This window comes from Lontra canadensis, unplaced genomic scaffold, assembly GCF_010015895.1.
Source record: "Lontra canadensis isolate GAN:19392208 unplaced genomic scaffold, GSC_riverotter_1.0 scaffold15, whole genome shotgun sequence".
NCBI classification, from domain to species: domain Eukaryota; kingdom Metazoa; phylum Chordata; class Mammalia; order Carnivora; family Mustelidae; genus Lontra; species Lontra canadensis.
In genome coordinates, this window is record NW_022631009.1 from 20,122,022 (window position 1) to 20,143,816 (window position 21,795).

Below are 21,795 nucleotides of genomic sequence, written 5' to 3' on the forward strand. Positions count from 1 at the left end.
ATAATTGCTTATTACCCCTTTATCTATTAAAAATTTGGTTCCTCCTTTTGAGTTTTAGTTCCTGGAATGTTTTCTGCATGTATGTGTGAGCATGTGTGAGAAGTATTTGTGTATGTGTGTGTGTATTCATCTGTGTATGATATAGGGACTGGTCGTGTTTGTATATTCAATTTTATATTCTGTTTGCTTTATTTTAGATTTATCACCCATATTAATCTATTCCACTGTAAGCCTTGTTTTCTGTGGATATACCATTTATGTATCATCCGTTCCCCTACTGCTGGGCATTTGTGCTCTAAATATTTTGCGCCTCTAAGTGGCAATATGATAAATCTCTCTCATTCTGTCTTTGCCCACTTTTCTCACCACTGCTTTATCTCTTACACTCTCAGAATTCTTAAAAGTGGAGTTTCCAAGGGGCACCTGGGTGGCTCAGTTAAAGGTTAAAGGTTAAAGCCTCTGCCTTTGGCTCAGGTCATGATCTCAGGGTCCTGGGATGGAGTCCTGAATCGGGCTTTCTGCTCATCGGGGAGTCTGCTTCTCTCTCTCTCTCTCTCTCTGCTCCTCCCTGAGGTTCATGCAAGCACATGCACATACTCTCTTTAAAATAAATAAAATCTTAAAAAAGAAAAACAAAAAAGGAGTTTCCAAGCCAAAGGGGTTTTTTTTTTTTTTTTTTTTAAGTAGGGCCCACGCCTAGTGTGGAGCCGGCCCAGCAGGGAGCCAAGCGTGGGGCTTAAATTCAGGACCCTGAGATCAAGGCCGAGCTGAGATCAAGAGTCGGACACCTGACTGAGCCACCCAGGCACCCATAAGCCAAAGGGATTTTAAAGCTGATAACAGAGGTTGCTCAAGTGCTTTCCAGAAAATGCAGTAGTTTACACTTCCACTTGAATTGTAGGTGATGACACATCATTAAAACTTTGGTAATATCTTACTTAAAATTGCGTGTCTTTGATTCTTGTATTTCCCCTTCCTAGAACTTCCTGGTCATGCATGCACCTTCACTTTTAGAAGGAGGGGCTAGTTTCATACTATTCCAACTGGATTATAGGAGTTCCTTTAAATTAAGCATATTAACTCTTTGGTTCATGAGTGTAAAACCTCTAAGAGAGGTAACCCTCTAAGAGAGGAATTTATTTTGTAGCTCTAATTGCTAAGTCAGATTACTAACTACTAGACTGTCAACTGGATACAGAAGTATTAATTTGCATCTCATGCTAATGCTAATATATAATTCTAATGCATGTTTTAGTTTGTAAACCAGTTTATTCAATTTACCACTGGAAGGGGTACCAAAGATCATATCTTGCTACTTTTTATAGGTCGGATTTAATGCTAATAAACATATCCTATGGATTACATAATAATTCACCAAAAGCTATAATGTATATATAGAGATGATAAAGAATGTGAAATAGCAGGTTTATGACTTCACAATGGGAAAGCTTACCATACTGCCACTGGGATAATAATTAATCCTACCTGTTGGTAGTAGTTAGACCAGATTCCACTTTTCCTTCTGGGGCCACAGTGATGAAGACCGTGCCACACTGGAGGACAATGTCCACATATACGTAGCCAAAGCCAGTCAGGAACACAACCTACAAGAATAATATTCAAAATCTGACGAAAAAGAAGTAAGAACCACTACTGACGAAAAAGAAGTAAGAACCACTACTGAAATGGTTGCCTTCCAACGTCTTAAGTTCTGATTCAATACGACAAACACTTGCTGGTTATATTTCTCTCTATGTATGTGTATAGGCTATTCAGCTGACTTGTAAAAAAAAAAAAAAAGAAAAAGAAAAAAAGAAAGAAAGATCAAATCCAGATTTTTCAATATCCAGCTGTAAGGTTCATAGCAAAAAACAATGATGGATGATGACAGAACACGAGTGTCTTTATTCTCTCCTCCTTTGGAATTGGCAAATAGCTCTGTGTGGGCTGGAGTTGAGCCATGGGCCAGCCTGATGTGTGTTTATGGATCTCTGTGGAAAAGAATCTCTTGAAACTCAGGACTTGAATGCAAAATGAAAAAAACTTTCAGACTCTCGAGTGTTGACTCACTACCATGAGGAAGCCCATCTATCCGGAGGACTCAGAAACGTACCAGAAAACCTATCAATACATGCCATAATCTTCTCAAGGTCCCTCAGTCCCTCACATACTTGTAACAATGTCAGATAACTTCATTTGCTTGGAGTCAAAATTAATTCTTCTTCCATGGGAAGGTGGACTAAAGCCTCAGGAAAGTTCTATCTCAGAAGCCAGGTGCCAGGCCAGCAGAACAGATGTCCTTTCAGCATGAAATACCGAGGTTGCTTAAATGGATAAATATTTGAAAAACAGAACAGAACTATTTGAAAAACAACTCCAAGAACATCATGTTCATGGCCAGCCTTACCTGAGAGTAGAGGCAAGAACCTATGTTTGGGAATGCTGATTTTGTGATAATTTGCGGTATCAGTTCAGGCCAAATCTGGGCCCTTTATTATCGTTAGGACAGTACAGAAAAGGAAGACTGAAAATTCCTGGAGGAAGGGACAGAGCTAGGTGCCTGCCTGCCAGGGCATGAAGGTACTCTAACTCTGACCGGCTGAGGAGGCCCGGGAAAGAGTGTACGCAGAACCGCAGAGAGAGCCCCAGACGTCACTTCAATGGCACCGGGCTTCTTTGGTGCACAAGCGCTCCTCCTTCAGAAATCCTAACCAGGGGCGGCACCCCGGGGTGGGTCAGGCAGCTGGCCATGACGTCTGCCTCCTGCCCGTGTCCTGTGGCCCAGCGGCCCACAGACGCTCCCGCTCGGCCGGCTCCTTGGTAGCGCCTTCTCTTGCGCTCCATGGCCACTGCTTCAGCTTAGGCCCTTGTCTGCCACTTGGCACCCCCAGGGCCCAGAAGACTTTCCTTTCCTGCGAGTCCTTTCCAGAGCCTATTTATCTTTGCACCTGCTCCTTAAGGATACCTCTTTCCACGAAGGTACCCTCTAGTTTTCCATTCCTTTCCTCAGCTTGATACTCACTCCTATGTTCCTAAAGTACTTAAACTGCACTTGTTTGGTCACAAATCTGTATTGTTCGCGGCACAGTCACCTGTTTACACACCTGTCTCAATGATCAGACTGTCAGTTTCTTGATGGCAGGAGTGGGGTCCGTTTGTGCTCCACGGACGTGTTTCCCAAATGGACTGTTTTGCAAAAATAGGTTTCAAAAGATCCTGTATCTTGAATTTTCCTTGTCTGTTCTAAGGTAAACATTGAACCTAGGCCACCTGGGTGGCTTAGTCGGGTAAGCGTTTGCCTTCAGCTCAGGTCATGATCCCAAAGTCCCCGATTCAGGCTCCCTGCTCAGAGGAGAGGCTGCATCTCTCTCTGCCTCTCACCCCACTCGTGCTCATGCTCTCTCAAAAATATAAATGAAATCTTAAAAAAAAATGAACTTGACTTGGACAAAATCTAGAATGAAGTCAACTTAATAAATGGCTGAGCTCATGAATCTAAAACAAAACAGGTATTATTTCAAAAACACTCATATTTATCATTTTGTATGATATATAAAGTAAGTCAACTGCTTAAAAAAAAAAAAGATTATTTGAGAGAGAGCGAGAAAACCCATGGATGTGAGACAGAGAGAGAGGGGACAGAAGCAGACTCCCTGCTGAGCGTGGAGCCTGAAGTGGGCTCAGCATGGGGCTCAAATCCACGACCCTGAGATCATAACCTAAGTGGAAATCAAGAGTGGGATACTCAACTGGCTGAGCCGTCCAGGCGCCCTTAGTCAACTGCTTTTCTACTAGGTTTATAGATGTGAGATTATTCATTTGGCACAAACTTTTCTTTCTTTTTTTTTTTTTTAAGATTTTATTTATTTATTTGACAGACAGCAATCACAAGCAGGCAGAGAGGCAGGCAGAGCGAGAGGAAGGGAAGCAGGCTCCCTGCTGAGCAGAGAGCCCGATGCGGGGCTCAATCCCAGGACCCTGGGATCATGACCGGAGATGAAGGCAGCGGCTTTAACCCACTGAGCCACCCAGGCGCCTAGGCACAAACCTTTCTAAGGCCCTGTGCTCCCATCCGTATTTCCCTCTCTCAGTGACTGTTAACTTAAGTGCATGTCCCAGGGTTTTAGGAGAAAACTATCAACCCTCAAAGGAGGGCAGGAGAGGCTCAAAAAGGGAAATATTTACTGCTCTGCCCAAACTCAAAGTCATCCTTAGGCATGATGAAATGAGGAAGGATACTGGTTCCTTCTAAGACAGGAAAGATAAATCAAGCTGATGGTTTTTGTTAACTGCCCAAGAGACTTTGAAGCAAGCAAATGGACTTAAACCTTTAAGGTACTTCTTCTCATCAAAAATCTGGACTCTCTGGGGCGCCTGGGTGGCTCAGTGGGTTAAGCCTCTGCCTTCGGCTCAGGTCGTGATCTCAGGGTCCTGGGATCGAGCCCCGCATCGGGCTCTCTGCTCAGCGGGAAGCCTGCTTCCCCCTCTCTCTGCCTGCCTCTCTGCCTACTTGTGATCTCTCTATCAAATAAGTAAATAAAATCTTAAAAAAAAATCTGGACTCTGGAGAAAAATTTTTCTGGGTGTTCCTTCTATTCACCACTAGAAAGGGAGAAACATGGACTTTTTAAGTTCATGTCTTTTCCCAGGTAGAGAAGCAGCTCACAATGCCAAGCATTTTGTACAGCGGCGGCTCTAGGGATTAGGGAGTAAGGTATCTGACTGCCAGAGAAATTAGGCACCTGTACCTACCTCAGAAGTTTTAAAATAAATCCTTGTTTTGGTCTGATGGTCATTTAGTCATTCAACCAATTATTTGACACTTAAAGTGTTCTTACAAAGAGCAAGGCACTGTATTAGGGATAGGGAAGTTGTATTTTTTTTTTTTTTTTTTAAGATTTAGTTATTTGAGAGAGAGCACATGAGGTGGGGGGCAGATGAAGAGGGAGGGAGAAGCAGATTCCCTGCCGAGTAGAAAGCCTGATGCGGTGCTTGATCTCACAACCCTGAGATCATCTCATGACCCTGAGATCATGACCTGGGCAGAAATCAAGAGTTGGACGCTTAACCGGTGGAGCCACCCAGGCACCCAGGGACCGAGAAGATCTAATCATACCCTCAAACTGCTCTCACCTTAGCTGGTGAAAAAGCCAAGTACACAAATGGTGGGATAATAACTAATGATTTCAGGGCAAAGATGTATAACATGCTTCTCCCTCTTCGTATATTAATCATCATGATCTCTGTATAAGCTCATGAGGACAATGGTTTTATGTCCATCTTTTCAGCACCTGAGATGTAGTCAAGATCTGAATGGACATCATCTCAACGTAGCTGCTGGGGTAGAGACTTCTAGTGTCCATGTGTACCGAGCTCCGTCCAGCACAGAGCAGGACTCTACTCCTCAGCCCCTTGCAGTTAGGTGTGGCCACATGACTAAGTTCTGGCCAATGAGCTAAAGACAGAATTGACAAACGTTACTTCTGAGCCAAAGCATAAAAGAGCTAGTCTCCTTCCTCTGCTGTGGAGGCTGAATACAGGCTCTATGTTCTAGATCGGTGGCAGGACAAATCCAATCCATGGCCTGTTAGTTTGTAAATAAAGTTTTGTGGGGACATAGCTACGCTCCTTTATTTACATATTGTCTCTATGTAACAGCAGAGTGAAGAAATTGTGACAGAGACTGTATTGCCTGCAAAACTGAAAATGTTTACTGAAGAAAAAGAAGAAACTTTTTGAAGAAAAAGCTTGTTGCTTCCTGGTCTAGCTGGTTGTGGCAGACGGTTGCACAGTCAAGGAGCTGCATACCCAGCTTCCAGGCCTTTGCTTGGTCCCTTCTGCTGATCCAGAGCTTGGCTGTGACTGCCATCAGCCGACGGGATATCCTCAAATGAGAGGCAAGAAGCCTGATAAAGCTTGATCCCTGGGGTTTGCCCTCCTGCCAACCATGTGAAGAAGTCTGGTTTAGCCTCTCTAGAGAGGAAAGACCACATGGTGAGAGAGATGCCCAGACTTTCCAGCCGAACTCCTCCCTCGGCCAACTTCTAGCCAAACACAGCTGCATGAGTGATCCCAGGCTCATCCTGCACAAAAATCACCCAAACAAACCTTCAGACTCATGAGATGTTCTTCATTGTCAAGCCTCTAGGTTTGGGGGTGGCTTTTTACAGTGGGGCACACAGAAGGTGACGGAGATTCCATCAACCTGCATCCCTGAGTGACCATGGAAAGTGACCATGAGCCCTGGGCACACAGCAGGAGCAAGCAGTAAATGCTAGGATTCGGAAAGGCCGCAGAGCCTCGCCCAGCTAACTAATGTAATATCGATACTAGAAGTAGGGTTCCTGCAAAAACCTAAAATAGGAGTCCTTGGGTTAATGGTCAGGCAGTAAGGCAGATTATAAACCTAATCCATTTGCGCCTCCAGAAGATGAGGTTTGGGAACAAAATGTTAGTAGTGTGTGTTGGCTGCTACTGGCTGTCTCTGGCAATGTATTCAAGAAGAGATGAGCTCAGATATCAGGAAAGAATTGGCCAGTTGTTCAAGTGACTCAGAAGAAAGTTCAGCTTAAAAGTATACATTTGCCACAGAAACTCTCTTAAATCTAGAGAGAGGCGAAGAAGCAAGATAGCACAGAAATATGCTTTAAAAAGACCATGGGTGTGGTTATCAGTACATGAATCCTTGAGAATCAAATAGTTCTTGAGAAATGACTACCACCCAATAACTCACAAATCTAGACTGGAAGAGACTGTGATTGCTTGAAACTCAATATGAGCTTTAGATGGGATTGAGGAAGAGCTCTTGAGGGTAGATCCAGGGAATAGAAGAAAAATGCTAAGAAAGGAGTTCCAAGAATAGAAATGGGGCTCAGAGACGAGACCTTGCTCTAGGGTAGAAACCCCACAATTACGTGCTCAGAAAATTTTCAGAATTGTCACGGATAAGGGGCTGCTGTTACATCTCTCTTTCTTCTCCTTTCCATTCTAGAGGGGTTATAATGGTTATCCTGTCTTGTAAAATGAGGGGAGAGGGAGGAAACCACGAGCTCCCAGCTCTCCAGATGAAGGGAGTCCCGCGCAGACTCAGAGCGTTGCTCAGGAGTACTGGATTTCCAGTGGGATGTGGTGACTGGATGGAGCCCCAGGGAGGCAATTTGTTTGTTTCGCGTGTAGAAAACGGACGATGACATGACTGATGACCACGGGGGTTTTCTGTTGTTGCTGCCAAGCTGTTACTGCCGAATGAGCTAGGCCTGTCCTGATCAGTGCCATCCCTTAGGTGTTCGTTCGTTCTTCACTTCACACTGGTGTGGGGGTGGATGGGGAGGAGGCTATTGGGCAACATGTGGTAGATTTGCTGCTCTGACCACTAAACCCTGGGAGGATACTCTGTATTTTGCCGTTTGTATCTGTTTGTGTCTGTTTACTCTGATCCAGTAAACTTTCTCTCACTGGTATGCATATAAGAACATCATTCCAGGCCTATGTCCTGCCCTCCACTTGCTACATTGTCTTTTACCACGATTACAAGTAAGAAACACTTTAATAAACTTTAATAAACTTGTGCTTTCAGAAAGCACCCCAGCACAGAAGCTGAGGTAGACTTCAATAATAGGTACAACTGTTACTAAAACAACTTCTGTGCTCTCCTTCTCTAATATTTTACTCATTTCCTCTTCATCTGGGCTCAACAGCCACAGGATACACTTTGCTGGGCCTCCTCCCTTTCCAATTCTCTCTCTTTTACCTGACTCCTGTGCTCCCACCTCAGATGTTTACTTTCTTTCTGTGATGGGTAATTTTGTGTCAACCTGACTGGCCAGAGGGTGCCCAGGTTATGCATTATTTCTGGATGTGTCTGTGAGGATGTTTCTGGATGGGGTTAGCATTTGAATCAGCAGACTCAGGAGACTGCCTTCCCCAAGGTGGGGCAAGTCTGTAGAGGGCCTGAATAGAACAAAAGGTGCAGGAAGGAATAATCTGCCCCCTTTTCCCCCTGCCTCACTGGTGAGCTAGGATATCTCATTTCATCTTCTCCTCGTGAATTTAGCTGCCCTGAACCATCAGCTGCCTTGGTTGTGGGGCCTTTGGACCCGGACTGAATTACACTATGGCTTTCCTGGGTCTCCAGCCGGCAGATGGCAGACACTCAGCCTCCGTAAATAGATCTGCAGGTAATGAGCCATTCTATTTGTTCTGACCTTTGGCTAACATCTCTTTTTCATAAAAAAATTGTACTCCCTATTTTGGGAAGGAATAAATTGAGAAGGTAGTACTCCTATCTCTAGACGAAGTGACTTGTAAGAAAATATCTGAAGAGGGAAAGCCATGATGTGGACCAAGTCAAGCCTTAGGCTTTGAAGGGAAGAAGAGAGTTCCGTGTGTGCTATGGGGCCGGACAGACCCCTTACCTACAGAGGGAGTATGGAAGTAACACGCAGCCTGCTTGTCTCAGGTGGTGGCCTGTTTTAAGCAGTCTAGAGGCCTGGAGGGCCTTCTCTGGGCTGGACTCTGTGTTTTGGTAATCACTTGGGTGGTAGCTGTGGAGACCGAGTTGAAGGTGCGGAGGCTGACAACACAGAGGTCCTTTGAGGGGCTACTGCCAAACTCTGGGAGAGGGAAGACGGATAAAAGGCCTGAAGTAGGCCATGGTCACGGAGAGAAGGGGCAGACCCAGAGAAACTTCTGAGGACTTTCCGCCAGAACCTGGTGATTTACAGGATGTGTGGGAGCAGGAGGAAGAGGGAAAGGAAGGTATTGGGGTACAGCAGGAAAAATATAGGCTCAGAAGACTGACAGCTGGAGTTTGGATCCCAGGACATTTGCTTTGTGAAAGGTGACCTCCCTGGGCTTCAGGCAGTATCTGCCTTTAAGGAATGTGGCAGGGACTAAAGATCGTATTTGTAGAAGCTTGACATAAAGCAGGAATTCAATACAAATTTACAGAAATCTTATTTAAGGTTTTTATAGTGGGAAGTAGCGACTCTAAGAGAAGCTGGCTTAGGGAATGGAAAATGATCACTTTGGTTTCAGACATGCTGGGTTTGAGGTGCTTGTGAGTTTCAGGTGGAGATGTCTGGTGGTTGGCGAAGCACACAGACTTGAAGCTTAGGAGAGACGCAGGGGCCAGAGATGGATCCTAGTGACTGGATGATAGCTGGTAGCTAAAGCAGTGAGAGTTGATCTCTGAGAGGAAAAAAGGTAGACGAATTTTTAAAATGATCAATTTCTAAAATGAGAAAAGGTTGGATAAGGGCAAAAACAAAATAGCGATGTTCAGAGTATAAGTCTTCCCTCTGTATAGCTGCTGAAAAATATCTAGGGGAATCCCTACTCCCAAGTATCTTTAAGAGCAGGTGTGACTCAGCTGGAACAAACTGTAGACACATAGAAGACTCTAGACCAGAGCACTTGGCAGATATGCAGAAGTGGGTACCAACTAGCTGATGTCTGTTCTAGCCTTGATATGGGATGTAGGGGAAGGCGAGGGAACTAAACAAAAAGCCAAAATACCTTTACTGCATGTTTTAGAAATCAGATACTCCCTTGGGCTGATTAAGTCTTCTTCTATGTAAAGGTTCCCGGACAGAGGCTAAGGGTATGTTGGAAAATGACCACATGCTCTTCAAGCGTTAGTTCTCAGGGTTATTCCCTCTGTCTGATCTGCACCAAGTGGACTGATTACATTACTTGAGTCCTGGCTCATCAAGGCATTTAGCAAAGTGTCATGATAACCTTGAAAGCAAGGTAAGAAACATCTTAAACAGTATGGCTTAAAAAACGTTTTCAGGTGCATTTTCTTATTTAAGAAATGTGGCCAGATGACCGTGCATTTTGAGGTGTTAGTGGCTGACTGAACCCATGCATTCGGGAGGTACCCAGTGATTCACCACGGCCTGCAGACCTTGGACTTGCCCTGTTCGACATACTTATTAATGACTCGGACAAACACGTAGAATGCATGCTTACCACATCTATAGATGACATAAAGCTACCAACGATACTTAATATGTTGGATGACAGCATCACAAATTTTTTTTAAGTGATTTCAACAAGCTGGATGAGGCCAATAGCAACAAGATTTAATTTATTGGGGATAAATGCAAAGTCCTGTCACTGGGTTCAAAAAGTCAACTGTACAGCGAGTCATATGATAAAGACCTGGGGGATGTGGTTGACCACAAGTTCAATAATAACAAACAGTCTGAACTTGTTAATAAAAAGCTAACTCAATCTTCCACTTTATTAATGGAAGCACAGGGAGGTAATAGCTGGTTAGACCACATTTGGAATAGTATGTATAATTCTGGCTGCCAGATTTTTAAAAGGGAACATAACACACTAGTGTATTCAGACAAGGGTAACTGTGGTGATGGGTCTGGAAATCACATTTACTGAAGGAATGATTCAAGGAACCAGCAATATTTGGCCTGGATAAGGGAACACTTAGAGAAGATGTTGAGGCAGCCTTCAAATAATTGCAGTGTTGCTATATTAGAGGGGAAGTAAACAATCTGCGATGCCCCAGAGGGTAAAACAAGGATGAAGGAGTGGATGCCACGGAGGGAGGATTTTCAGCTCGACATGGGCAGAAACTTTCCGAAACTTTCCTATAGTCACTGCTGGAATGAAACTGAGCCAGAAGACTGAGGGGAGATGGCATGGGAGGGACTCTTGCTCTGGATAGAGGGGAAAGTAGAAAACCTCTTCTAACCTGTGCTTTCATGAACCTTCAGGTAGCAATATCTGTAGCCAGGGCTGGACTCCAAAGGACAGACTGTGACCTCCACTTGGTACAGGAAAAACAAGAGTGGGTCACATGTGGGCAGATCCCGGTTCCAGTCTGATCCTGCTTAGTTATAAACCACCTAGTTGATTACTCTTTAAGTCTCAGTCTTCTCATCAGGAAAAGAAACACACAAATTATTGCCCTAATGATCCTAGAATTTTTGCTGTGATCAAACGCTCTGTCTTGGGACTTATACCACTTGACTGATTTACTTACTTCTGCTCAGGTCCTTGGAGCAGGAGTAAAGCCTTGTTCAGGGCAAAGGGTTTGGCCCTGGATAGTTCCTCCATTAAACTTGTCAAATAAATGAACCGAAGAATAGAGACTGTGGATGCGCGAGTACTTTGTAAATGGCAGAGAGCTACAGAAACACGAAGGACTGTTACTCCGCCTCTTCCACACACATGGAAAAGAAAACCCTGGTGATGCTGACTCCACCGAACACTTCTGCTAAGCATCAAAGATAGTGAGAATTTACTGGATCTTTTTAGAAGAAAACTCACCTGCAAACCTTCTGGGGTTTTTACAGCTCATTTTTCTTTGCTGCTTCAATGGCTCAGAAATTGCTTTTCATAAACAAGTCAAAGACTTCCCATGGCTCTTAAGATAAAAACCTAAATCCTTGGTTGCAGATACTGAATCTGGCCGGGTTTGGCCTTGAACTGCCTGACTGGTCCCCGTCCCGGCCCCTTTTCCTTCATCTGGCACTCTGGCCACACTGGCATTTAGATCCCTGAAGGGACCAGGCTCCCTGTCTGAGCACAGAAGCTTCAAACATGTTGCTTTCTCCGCCCAGAAAAAATCTCCCACTTTCTTGTCTATTTCATGCCTGTTCAATCTGAAGTACGAGATCCCTTACTGGAGATGATCCCTTACCGGAGAGGTTCCCTTACTGGAGAGGTTCTTCTTAGCCTCGCAAGATCGTCTGCTGGACATCCTAGCAGGACCACTGACCTTCCCTTCACAGTTGCCCCCAGAGTTCCCAACACGACAGCCTTGGGAGCACTTGCTTATTTTTTGTCTCCCCAATGTGTCTTCCTGATGGGATCAAAACTGTGACTTAAAATGGTCCACATAAGCTCATTCTTTTATGTCTTTACTTATTTATTCAGAATCTAGAGATGTTTCCCCCAGAATCAGGCTCACACCTGCTAAAAAGTTAAGGCTAAGAGCACCCGCTGCTGCTTTGGGACCTCTGGTGAGTAACCAAGGAATGTCTTCTAGTCACATGTCAGCTAGTAACACAGCCCACGAAAACCCACACGAAGAATGGTCAGAATTTTATGGCCTACACACCATCAGATCTTCCCAGGAATTCCTGATCTAAAGAACACCTCTTTGTGTGATTATAAACTTATTATAAACTTACTTTCTGCCTGTCCCTTTCATATTCCATCTCAAAAGTATAGGACATGACACTGTCTTGTTTCCAGAGCTGAGGCAAGGGGCGCTCACTGGCAAAAGCTAAAGGAGTTGTCTTCCCTGAGGCAGATTGGTGATTTTATGGTGTTTTTATCCTGCCCTTTTTTTTTTTTTTTAAGATTTTTAAAATTTATTTGTCAGAGAGATAGAGTACGGGAAGGCAGAGTGGCAGGCAGAGGCAGAGGGAGAAAGCAGGCTCCCTGCGGAGCAAGGAGCCTAATGTGGGACTCGATCCCAAGATGTTGGGATCATGACATGAGCCGAAGGCAGCAGCTTAACCAACTGAGCCACCCAGGTGCCCCTATCCTGCTTTTTAAGGTAAGCTTTGAAATTTGCATCATGGGCCTCAGACCCAGGGCTGAGGAAAGGCTCCTGGAAAACGAACTCACTTCTACAGAAGGGCTGCTTCCTTTCATCAGAGGACACAGCTCCCTTTACTCCCCAGTGATTTATACATGCTAGTGTATTCCTGAGATGTCGGTGAGGCTCTGAAACACATCTTCCTGTGGAGTAGGAAACGAACCGCGGTCTGCTGGACATATGGCACACAGCTCCTCAAAGATTAATGGGAACATGAGCCTTTGCTGGGTCCTCAGACCAGGGATGATAAGGGTGTTGGAAAGAGTACCTCCTCCTAGCTTTGAAGTATCTGTGACTACAAAGGTTTGAGGAAATTTAGAGTGAATGGGAATCCCTCAAATAAAGTTTGGCAAGCAGAAGGCCTGTTGTCAAGAATTCCCTAGACACAGAGAAGCAAGCAAGGTTTGAAAAATTTTCAAACTGACGCAGAGCAGTTCTGGAACCCTTGGGAAGCTTGCAATCTTTATTTCATATGTTAATGAGACCAGGAGCTTCTCCAGGGCTGCGCAGATCTGCGGGTTCTCAGTGTGCAGCCAATGAGTGCCTCGGACAGAAACCACACCTCTCTAGGGTGGGGACCACTACAAACGCAGGTCTCCAAGGTGAATGTGGCCCGGGGCGGCTCGGCTAGTCCTGCACCGGTCCCCGGCTGCATCCTCCACCTGGTTCCGCTGCTAACTCACTCCCCCAGGCCCCCAGCCCTTTCCCTCTCCCCTCAGCAGGTGATTTACTCAGTACTTCAAACTTCAGTCCTCAGTGCATCAGTTCCCTCAATGTCCCGGTCCCTCCCTGGAAACAGCTCTTCCTAACCTCTGCCCACCTCTTTTCTGCAGGCAGAGAAGAGGACGAGGTCCTCCTGTTCCAGTACAACCTCACTCCTGGGGCCCTGGGCTTGTCTCCCTGGCACTCCTCACTGTCCTCTCCACTTCTCCTTGACCTCCTCCACCCCTGCAGCGCAGAGACCGGCCTCCTCCGCTGCATGGCCCCACTCCTGGAAAAAACAATTCTCACATGTTCCTCCATTCCCTCCCTTCCACTCACTCTGAACTTGTCATTTCCAATTGCTACCTTACTCCCCTCCTTCCACCACCTTCCAGTCTGTCAACTTTGTCCCTCAGGGCTCTCTGTCTCCCCTGCCCGGTGGTCCTCCTGCCACTCTGCCTCTTCCTCTCCGTCTCTTTTGCTGCTCTGCACTGACATGCGGGCCTTTCCCAAGGCTAGACCCGGGGCTCTCATGCCCTCCTTCACACCACCTCCCTCGCCTAGTCTCATCTTCTCATTCATTCATTCATTCATTCGGTCCTTCATTTACTGATTTGATATTTACTCTTACTGTGCCGACAGGCACTCTCTCCCAGGCCGAGGATGAATTAGGCAGGTATCTGACCACCAGGAAATCTAACTTGGTAGGAAATCACTTAAAGAAATATCTACAGAGGTGCCTGGGTGGCTTAGTCCGTTGTGGTCCTGGGATTGAGCCCCGCATCGGGCTCCCTGCTCAGCGGGGAGTCTGTTTCTCCCTCTGTTCTTCTCACCTCCTCACCCCTGGCTCAGGCTTGCTCTTGCTCTCTCTCTCTCTCTCTCTCAAATACATAAAATCTTTAAAAAAAAATGCAATTCAATGTTACTAGTGTTATATGAACAAATGGGGGGCCTGTAGTGGGGAGGAGACTTCACAGTTGGGGGAAGACAGAGAGTCTGTCAGGAGATGAGAAACAATGTGCCAGCTGGGGAAAAGGGGTGTTCAGGAATCCCAGGTGGGAAGTAGGATTCATACCATAGTGGCATGGAGCAGTGCTTTGGAGTCAGGCAGGTCTGGATCAAATCCCAGTGCCTTCTCTAGTGACGCCAGGGAATTAGGCTGTGTTACTTCTGGAGGTCTCAGTTTTCACTCGTGTAACGTGGAGACCATTGGCCCGTCTCTTACGGCTACGTGGAGTGAGAGAGGAATGAACGGCAAGAGCTTAGCACGATGCCTGGCGTGCGGTAAGCGATCCTTAAATGATAATCATTCTTACAGTAAATATATTTGTAACTTTCATCGGTGTCTTGCAACCGTTACTGTGAATGGGACCTCCTAATGAATGAATAGGAATGGAAGGCCTGTAACAAAGTATGGCACAGATCGCTCAGCCTTAAAATGGAAGGAAGCAGCAGCACACGCCACGCCACGGACCAACACCGAAGACGCTATACACTGAGTGCAGCGAGCTGGCACGGCAGGACGCGTGTGGCGTGGCTCCGCTCACAGGTGGTGCCTTGAACCTGACAGGCTCAGAGCGTCAAGGATAGCTGTGGTGCCCGGGGGCTGAGCGGAGGGAGGGTGGACTAGAGGATGGACCAGAGAGTGGTGATGGCTATATAATAGTGGGTTTTTTGTTATACACCCAAAGAGGGCAAATTTTAAGTATAGGAGACATGAAATGCTAGGTTCGTACGCCATTTTCAACAAAAATAAACCACCACCAACACGGAGAGCAAGACAGGCAAACTGGGACATTTATCTGTTCCAGGTTTTTAAATTGTACTTATGTTTGCAGACTGTTATGTACTTTTAGCAAAAATATGTCTGTTTTTAAATTAAGTTTTGAAATTTTCTAAAGAGGGGATGAATCTAAGGTTGCCGTTATGATTTTCCTAAAATCTGGACAGTAGGACTACCCTCTACGTAGAGAAGTCTAACAATTTTATTTCATTCTTGACCTTGTATTAGACCCAACAGGGGCTTGCCTTTGTAAGTACATTTGGGAAACACAGACTTGTATCTGAGAATTTATAACCTAATGAGGATGGAAAAATGGATACACCTGCATCCTCACACAAGGACAAGAAGTGCAGCATTTGGAAAAGTCTGTTTAAAAACAGACAAGCAGGGGCTGCCTGGGTGGCTCAGTGGGTTAAGCCTCTGCCTTCAGCTCAGGTCCTGATCTCAGGGTCCTGGGATCCAGCCCCGCATTGGGCTCTCTGCTCAGCGGGGAACCTCCTTTTCTCTCTCCCTCTGCCTGCCACTCTGCTTACTTGGGCTCTCTCTCTATCTCTCTGTCAAATAAATAAATAAAATCTTTAAAAACAAATGAACAAACAAAAAGAAAACAAACAAACAAACAAACAAAACAGCCCCAAAAACAAAAACAAAAAAACCAGACAAGCATGGAAGCCTTAGAGAAGGAAATCTGTTTGGGCCACGGCAGGAAGATGCGTGGCTCACTGACCTGTGTCCCCTGGTTGTTGATGTCGACGGCATCACTCCACTCGCTTGTGATGTCCTCTAGAGATTCCACTCTCAGGAAGAGGCTGGGAAGTAAGTCTTTGGTCTTGCAGTCTGGATAACTGGAAATCTGATGATACAGTTCATGATGAATTGAGCACTCAGAAGGAATTCTTCTGCAATAAACCTCGAACTTCGGAATATCTGAAATTAAAACAAAAAGGCATATGAAGACTTAGGCCTTGAAGACAAAGACAAAGAGATATCAAACATAATGCGGCAGGAGAAACTTCTGGAAGAGGGACGAATGATACTTTTATTTAAACATTTTTCACAGGATCACGGGTAGCTACTGAATTAAAAACCTCCGGAAAAAAAAAAAATAAATAAAAACCTCCAGAAAGAATACAGGCTTAATATTATTTAAGTTCAATGTGACAAAATATACCTTTGATATTTTCCTTTATGAGGATTGTTACTGGACATCTGTTGTGGAAAATTATTCGAGGACTAGGGTCTTCAGAGAGGGTTAAGTAAGTCACTCCACAGTGTTCTTGATATGTCAGTACTACTGCCCTAGAATGAAATCAAATCAGATGACAGAAGTGGTTTAGAAAAAGATGAATGCTTACTCTCCTGGTACATGTTTATTCAGGTTTGTAACATTCACCACTCCACAACAGCTTCTCTTTTATCCACCAGAGGAAATGTTTCCAGAGAAAGGAGCCCATCCTCTCATCCATTAACCATCATACACTAATCATAGCTTTACCGATTTTTTTTTTCACGGCAATGTTAGCACATGATTATCATAAAATATTCAAAGACGTAAAAAATAATTAAAAGGGAAAAAACATAACTTCTACCACTTAGAATTAGAGCTAACCTCGCACTAACAACCCTGCTTTCTGCTCTGCTTTCCTCTGGGCAAATGTGCCTTAAACTCTTCACGCAGATCCCTTCCTCCTCAACAGTGCCTGGTAAGTCTTGGCAAGAGAGGAGCTGCTGTGCTTTTAGAAGGAGTGCCGGAGAATCTGGGTCCTCGCTCTTTTTATATTCTAAAAGTAGGTAGGCTCACGACGCCTGCTGTCAATTTGCACAACACTGTCGAACTTTACATGATTTCCACTTTGACTACCAAGAGCGAAACTGTTTTAATTGGCTTTGGAAAAACTGCTGTGCGGGCATAGGCTGCCCTTGGCAATGGAGACACTGAAATTTTCCAGTTTACACCACAGACGACCGAACAACATGTCATATCAAAACAGGAAAAAAAAAAAAAATCCTCTCTGCAGTTTAAATTGCATGGACTGTTCAGATTAACGAAAGGAACTGGATATTTGCCAAAGGTGGCCCTCAGTTTACATGGGTGGAGAGGGGTGGACGGTGCACTGAAGAATTTCTCATTTGCCATTTATCCTGTTCACCGGTGTGAGTCCTCCCCAAAGATCGTATTTGTCTGAAATGCTGAAGTGAACTGTCCATTAGCATTTGGGGAAATCATATTAATAACACCATCAGGGGCACCTGGGTGGCTCAGTGGGTTAAAGCCTCTGCCTTCAGCTCGGGTCATGATCCCAGGGTCCTCGGATTGAGCCCCTGCATCGGGCTCTCTGCTCAGCAGGGAGTCTGCTTACCTTCCTCTCTCTCTCTGCCTGACTCTCTGCCTACTTGTGATCTCTATCAAATAAATAAATAAAATCTTAAAAAAAAAATAACACCATCAAATGTGCAGGGTTGGAGTGAGGGGAGGACAGAGACAGTAGGAGATGGGGCTGTAGGAAGTGAATTCACTTGCAGAGTACAGGCCTTGGACGCATACCAAAGTTCTTTTCCCAGCCTAATTTTGAAAGAGCTGGGGCAAGCCAACCTCAGAGAATTTCTTCTTGCTAGCCAAGAAAGCTGGGGGCCAGGACTAACATATGGTATTTTCAATCGAATATCTAGTTTGGTATTCATAGATAAGATTAAATTATATTAATAAAATCATGTCTTACAATTCTTAGAATTTTAAACATCAATCCCAAATGCAATTTTATTTAAGATTTTGCCTTTCCGTTTTAAAAATAAATTTTGTTTTCTCGACATAAGTTCACATCGCTTTCAAAAATGCTTCCTTAAACTCACCACACTTAACTTCTCCAGCCAGAATATAAATATAACCACTCCTCTCCAGGATCAGGGGATGAAAAGTGTTTATAAAATCAGGGATATTTCTGAATGCTGTGAAAGACGAAGGGGTGTGTATAGGGAGCAGGGCCTCACTATTAACTCATCCATGAGTTAGGAAGTTATCTTTTAAACTATGACTACTAGAAATCTCTGTAGACATCAAAAAGTTAGGGAACTGAAGTCTCAAAGTCTGTAAATCTCAATCATGGGAAGAAGGCACCTCTGGTAAGATCACAGTATGTGTTCTTTTGTCCTTTTTACATATACCATAAATAAGTTATTCCTGAGAGCTACAGAAGGAACGTACTGCATGCAAGACAACCACAGACTAAAAGTCCAGTATGCACAAACCATTACATGTCTCCAGCTAGATTCTGTGGTTGTTATTTGCATAATTGGTAATCGGTAATTGGAGCAACTTGCGTGCAGGAACAACCACAGAACAGAGTCTTCTGTGACTTGTGTTTATCTAAGTTATCTCTCTTAATGGCTTTTAAAGAAAAATTCCATTTTTGAAGTCGATGTAAAATATGGCAAAGGAGAAAGGTTTTCCAACTTGCCTCCCTCATATTTTAACCCTTGACAGAGGCTAAGAAGTCCTCACGGAAGGCGATCTTTTCCTTGTGTTGTGTTACCATCAATCTACGGGACAAACACTATCATTCCCCCGCCAAGGATAAGCTGTGTCAGCAGTAGGGGAAAAATCTTCACCGGTAGGACACCGGGCCAACCCACATGTGATCACAGCATTTGCCCAATTGCGTACAATGTCTAGAATCATGAAAAATAAAAGAAAAACCTAGTTTTACATCCGGGGAGCTCCGCAGCCGTTCCGCTGTCCCTCCCAGCACCTGGACAAAGAGCCGCACTGACAAGCAAAGAAGGGCGTTCACCCAGATGTACCTGGTGCAGAAGCCACTGTCCCCACGGTTTCGGAAGGGCACTGCTACGCTCTGTCTGGGAAACTCTTGTCTAACTACGGCCGGCAGGCTCCAGCACGGGGAGCCAGCGGCACCTGCCGCGGGAGAAAAGGCCAGCAAGATCTGTTTCTGAAGCAGGGATGTGTCCAGTGGTGACTGGCTGACATCAGGCATTAAATCCCAGCAAGGAAGGGAGCTGGATGTCACAGCAGACTGCTCTCCGCCTGGGCAAATGCTAAAAGTAGCACTGTCTGGAACATGAACATACTGAAAAAAAGAAAAAGACAATGCTGAGATAGCACAGCGGCTACAACAATGGAGAGAAGTTAAGCTTTTGAAGGCACAGCTTCTAAGAAACCATAACCGTGGATTCTCAGGAGGTGGCCAAGCAGGGCACTCGGGCATGTTAGAATCCCAGGCCCAAGAGAAAGCCCTAATGAGACCATTACAAGCAGTGGGAACAGGGTCTGCTTTTCTAGACATAATGAAACATGATAAGGCTGGGGCGATTTAGAAGGTGATGCAAAGTTCTCAATATCCCCCAGGTACTGCAAAAATCCAGATGTCGTAAGGGGAGACATGCCATGTGCTAGAGAGGGAGTCCTCTTGGATAGGGATGGGCCAAACAGAAAGGGTGAGCCCTGAGAGGCCTTGGGCAGAAGAGAGCTGATAAGCTGGGAGCTCAGAAGGTAATTTTTGTGTAAGGCTTATCCTGAGGGAGGAGGAAACTCTGACCCCAACCCTCAGTTGAAGTTCCACAGGGTTTCTGGCACAGGTAGAGAGTCTTGGGGACCTTTAGAGATACTTTATTTAAAACTCCTCTTTCACATCTGAGGAAGCTGCTTTCCAGAGAACTGATGACTTGTCCAACAAAACAGAGATGGTGAGTGGCAAAGCCCAGCCAGAGCCCGGCTTCCTGCTTCCTATTTGGTGGTTTTACCACTATCCCACATGGTGTTCCTGAGAGGCGAGGGATTACCATGTCTTTAAAGAAGTTCCCACACCTGCCTGATGCAGGGTGGGGTTGACAGAGGGGACACTCCCCAGCTGCCCAGAAGAACCTGGGCCTTCCCTTTGTCTTCAGGAAGCTGAGGTAAGTTCATTGTGATGCTTGTGGTGTGGCTGCTGCTGGGTACCACCATTTCCTGAGTGCCTCACCTGTTTACTCATATTATCTCATTTAATTGCCACCCAAACCTTGCAAGGAATGTGAAATTATGCCTATTTTCAGATGAAGAAATGTCAGCATGGAAATCCCTGACCCAATGTCTCAGAAAGCCCTAGGGTGGGAAGAAGCAGGAGAATTATCTGCACATATGCTGATTCTCTTGCCAAATCCTCACCTAAAATGCGAACATTGTTGACCTGTACCTCCCAGCTGGGGACTTCTGGTCACCCAGTTATTCTATCAGTACTTCGATGAACCAAGATGAAATTCTATTATTCCGACATTTTTGGCAATACCATAATGCACTGTGAGCTTAGAAGAATAAGACTTTCATCCTATTTTATTGTTCTAATGTAATTTTTAGGAGCTGAAAGGGATAAAAATAAATGCAGACAGAGGTAAAGAAAGAAATATGTTCCTATGTGATCGTTTCAATAGCATAAAACAATAGCAGACCACTTAGCATATTATGTGTTTAAGTCCTTTTAAAAGATCTCTCTCCCAAAACATAAGTGTTCATTTTAATTGTATAAAGAAGTGAATCAAAAAAACCCTTCTTGGATTCATTTCCTGCATATCCTGCCAGCGAGATGGCCACATAAATGAGCAGGGACATTTTCACAGTTACTCTCCTCGTGGGCAGAGAACTCTGGGCTCCTAGGTCCTGGCTCTGCGGGGCCGAGCCTCTGACCACATGGCTCCTCTCGGCCCCGCAGCCTGGGAGGCAGATGGTCTTTTCCATGAGCCCCAGGAGCCAGTCCTCAGGCCCTGTCCCTGCTGGGGGGACTCTGGGTTAGCGAGCATGCTGGAAGTATGTGCCGCAGCCCCGAGCAGATGGGGTGCAGGTGACACTGGTCCGGCTGCGTGTCAGGATCTGCTGCTTTCGTAGGATTTCTGCTCATTAATTACTTTGGAAGTGCTGACCAGGACATCTGTGCTTTAATTCAATAACAAATAAATTTCTTTTTACCTATATTCGGTCATAGTTTTTTCTAGGCTAAAAAATTCATCTTACTTATTGCTGATATATCAAAACTGAAGACGACAAATCAATCATATTCTGAACGGCTTACCTCCTTTCCAGACTGGGGTTTGGAGACAGATAACTGCGGTTTGTAGAATATCTGATATGGCATATTATTGACTATTATGGTCTTGTCTTCAATCTGAATAATTTGTATGCCCTGCTGTACCATGGAGGAGATGCAGAACTGACATAACTGTAAAACAATTGAGGAAAGAATAATTTCTATAAAATACGATAAGGCAAAAAAGTATAAGGCATAACAAACTTTCTTATTTTTAAAAGGTTATTTTATCTATTGGTTTGCCCTGGACAGTACCAATTTTACCTTTTGCTCCAGAGTATTTATTGGTGTCCCCTCTCAGTCTCAAAAATGTCCCCGCCCTTAAAAGGGGCCACTATTACAGCAGGGGATCCCAGCGAACCAGTTCTTTCTGCTGCTACGGTGCAATGACAGAGACTTGTTTTCAAGTTTTTTAACCAATTTCCTCACAAAATATTTATCTATAAACACTTTTACATAACAGATGTCACACATCTTTTCAACATAAAGAATTCAGTTAAGCATTCCTCTCCCCTTCTTCATGCTTATCACAGCAGCTCCCTCGCCAGAGGCCTAGTAGAGACCACTGGGCGTTCTGAGGACTTGAACAGTGATGAGGATTAAAAAAATCAATGCTCGGCCCTCATATGCTGCTTTCTTGTGAGCTGCTTGTTGTAAGTACTGAT

General features: G+C 44.8%; 1 protein-coding gene across 6 annotated transcripts in view; it reads right to left on the reverse strand.

Moving 5' to 3' along the window:
- The window catches only part of VPS13B (vacuolar protein sorting 13 homolog B), a 746,538-nt gene that overhangs the window by 23,732 nt on the left and 701,011 nt on the right, over positions 1-21,795 (reverse strand). For 5 of the 6 annotated variants that reach the window (XM_032858607.1, XM_032858609.1, XM_032858605.1 and 2 more), the window contains exons 51-55: positions 21,116-21,262; positions 18,858-19,141; positions 16,231-16,358; positions 15,787-15,986; positions 1,486-1,604 (exon numbers count right to left, since the gene is read on the reverse strand). In XM_032858607.1, the coding sequence (XP_032714498.1) occupies positions 1,486-1,604; positions 15,787-15,986; positions 16,231-16,358; positions 18,858-19,141; positions 21,116-21,262 (878 nt within the window). Of the gene's footprint in view, positions 1-1,485; positions 1,605-15,786; positions 15,987-16,230; positions 16,359-18,857; positions 19,142-21,115; positions 21,263-21,795 lie in introns of those variants that run through there. The other variant, XR_004382801.1, reaches the window with a different exon arrangement.